This window comes from Rhopalosiphum maidis, chromosome 3 (genome assembly GCF_003676215.2).
Source record: "Rhopalosiphum maidis isolate BTI-1 chromosome 3, ASM367621v3, whole genome shotgun sequence".
Lineage (NCBI taxonomy): Eukaryota > Metazoa > Arthropoda > Insecta > Hemiptera > Aphididae > Rhopalosiphum > Rhopalosiphum maidis.
This window is the reverse complement of record NC_040879.1, coordinates 52577043-52579559: the sequence shown is the minus strand read 5'-3', so window position 1 is coordinate 52579559 and position 2517 is coordinate 52577043. Positions and strand designations below refer to the sequence as shown.

General features: G+C 25.5%; 1 protein-coding gene across 1 annotated transcript; it reads left to right on the top strand.

The window, feature by feature from the left end:
• Positions 1-221: 221 nt before the first annotated feature.
• On the top strand, positions 222-2297 carry LOC113557945 (cullin-2-like). Its single transcript, XM_026963483.1, has 7 exons — positions 222-302; positions 388-551; positions 608-839; positions 1360-1587; positions 1655-1721; positions 1817-1992; positions 2067-2297. The coding sequence occupies exons 1-7, from the start codon at positions 222-224 to the stop codon at positions 2295-2297; spliced, it is 1179 nt and encodes a 392-aa protein (XP_026819284.1).
• The last annotated feature ends 220 nt before the right edge of the window (positions 2298-2517 follow it).

Below are 2517 nucleotides of genomic sequence, written 5' to 3'. Positions count from 1 at the left end.
GTATAACATATAAATATATTTTTAGGTTATTACAAGCAAAAACTGTGCAGTTTAATAAAACCTATGGTAGACAGTTTATGTCTGAGCACGTATCAACTAATCTGATTCATATAGGGATTGAAGAACTGGGATTGACTTTATGGAAAAGCAATATCATTTTATTACTGAAAAACAATATTTCCAAATTATTATTAGATGACATTGATAAACTAAGACATAACATGTCTATAACAACACCTTTGGATACTATTGTCGGTATTATTAACTCATTTATTGAAATTTCTAGAAGAAATCAACCAGAAGTGAGTATTTATATTTTTTTGTCATAGTATAAGAATTAAGAAACATTCATAAAATATGGTTTAAATTAAAATGGTTTTATTTTAGTTTTATGAAAGTTATTTTGAACAGCCTTTTTTGGAACAAAGTAGAGACTATTTTAAATACGAAGCTGCAAGGTTATTACAAGAATTCACAGTGTCTGAGTATTTGGTTAAAGCATTGCAATTCATCATTAAAGAAATGCACTTTAAAAAATATCTCCATGATAGGTAAACATTCAATATAAACTACAATGATACAAATGATAGTTTAAATTTTATTTTAGCACTGGTTACAAATTACGAAAAATATGTAATCAACATATGGTCATTGATCATATTCTTTTGATAAAAGAGGAGTTTATAGAAATTTTAAAGGAAGAACGACTTGATGACATGAAGAACATTTATTTGCTTTTAAACAGAAATAATCATGGATGGATCTTAATAACTGACATTTTTAGACAACACATTGAACAAATTGGAATAAAGGTTATTAAATCTTTTGAACAAAAAAAAGTATGTATTGAATAATTATTTGTATATAAGAATTACAATTATTAACATATATAATAAAATTGTTGACGTATATAGGCATGCGTAAACTTTGTTGAGGAAGTAATGAATTTTCATAAAAAATATGTATCTCTAGTTATAAATGTGTTCAATAATAATCTTTCGTTCACTGACGCTATTGATAAAGCATTTACAGTAATTATTAATTATAAAATAGTAGAAAATCAAAGATCAATGTCCCCAGAATATTTATCAAATTACTGTGATATGTTATTGAAAAAGTCGTCTAAAGACATAAATAAGGTTGAACTTGATAACAAATTATTACATTGTATTACAATATTTAAATGTATACATGATAAAGATATATTTAAAAGTATCTATCAAAAGCAGCTGGCCACTCGATTAATACTTCAACAAAGCCAGTCCATTGATGTTGAAGAAAGAATGATAACCAAATTGAAAGTAAATTAATCAAATATTTTTAAGTGTATACTATGATAATTAAGATTTTTGTTTTTAGAAAGCTTGTGGTTACGAGTTTACAAGTAATTTATATAAAATGATAACTGATGTTAGAGTATCAGAAGGATTAAATGCACAATTTCAAAATGAATTTCCTAAAGCAGTTAGTGATAAATTAAATGTCTCTTTTTCTACGTATGTGTTGAAATCTGATGTTTGGCCTTTGAATTTATCAACTACATCATCATTTGTTTTACCTAAACAACTGATACCTTATACACAATATGTAAATATTTGAATGTATATAGTTGATTAATAATATCTTTTAATATAGCCTTATTTATTTGTATTAGTTCGAAGTGTTGTACAAAGAAAAATATAAAGGACGGGCGTTAACATGGTGTCACCATCAATCTCGAGGTATTTTGTTAAATTATTACCTATTGAACTGTTATTGTTTATTAAAAATTATTTATTCATTGTTTTAATAGGCGAATTAACATTAAATTATTTAGAAAAAACATATATAGTAAAACTACAAACATTACAAATGGCAATACTTTTACTATTTGAAGACTGTGATACATTGAAATACTCAGAAATTTACGATTTACTTCAAGTAACCAATGACGAATTTAAAGACCACTTTGATAGCTTGGTCAAATATAAATTATTATTGCTTAATGGTGATGTAAGTAAACTGATTATAATTTTTAATTGTCTCTAATATTATTAACAACATTTTTTTATTATTATTATTTTTAGAATGTAAAACTGAACATGGCATTTACTAATAGTCATACAACATTTCAAGTAAAATTAGATGTCCAAAAAGACAGATTATTACAGACTAAACAGTCTGTTAAAACTGTCAATGATGATCGTAAAATATACTTACAGGCTACTATTATCCGAATAATGAAAGCATGTAAAACATTGAGACATAAACCACTTGTGGATGAAGTAAGAGTAAAAGTATTAGACTATCAGATTTAAACAAGCTTGTTTATACGCAGTGGTGGTGCCATGTTGTTTTTTTTTTTTTGTGAGGAAGGAGGCAATTCCAGGGCAAATTTTTTTCTGATGGTGCATTTATGTAACTCAATCACCCTTTAATTTGTTTATACTATATTTTCAGGAAAGTATTACTAAATATATTTTAGGTATTATATGATATATTTCTAAATACATAACCAAAAAATATACCTAGTATATG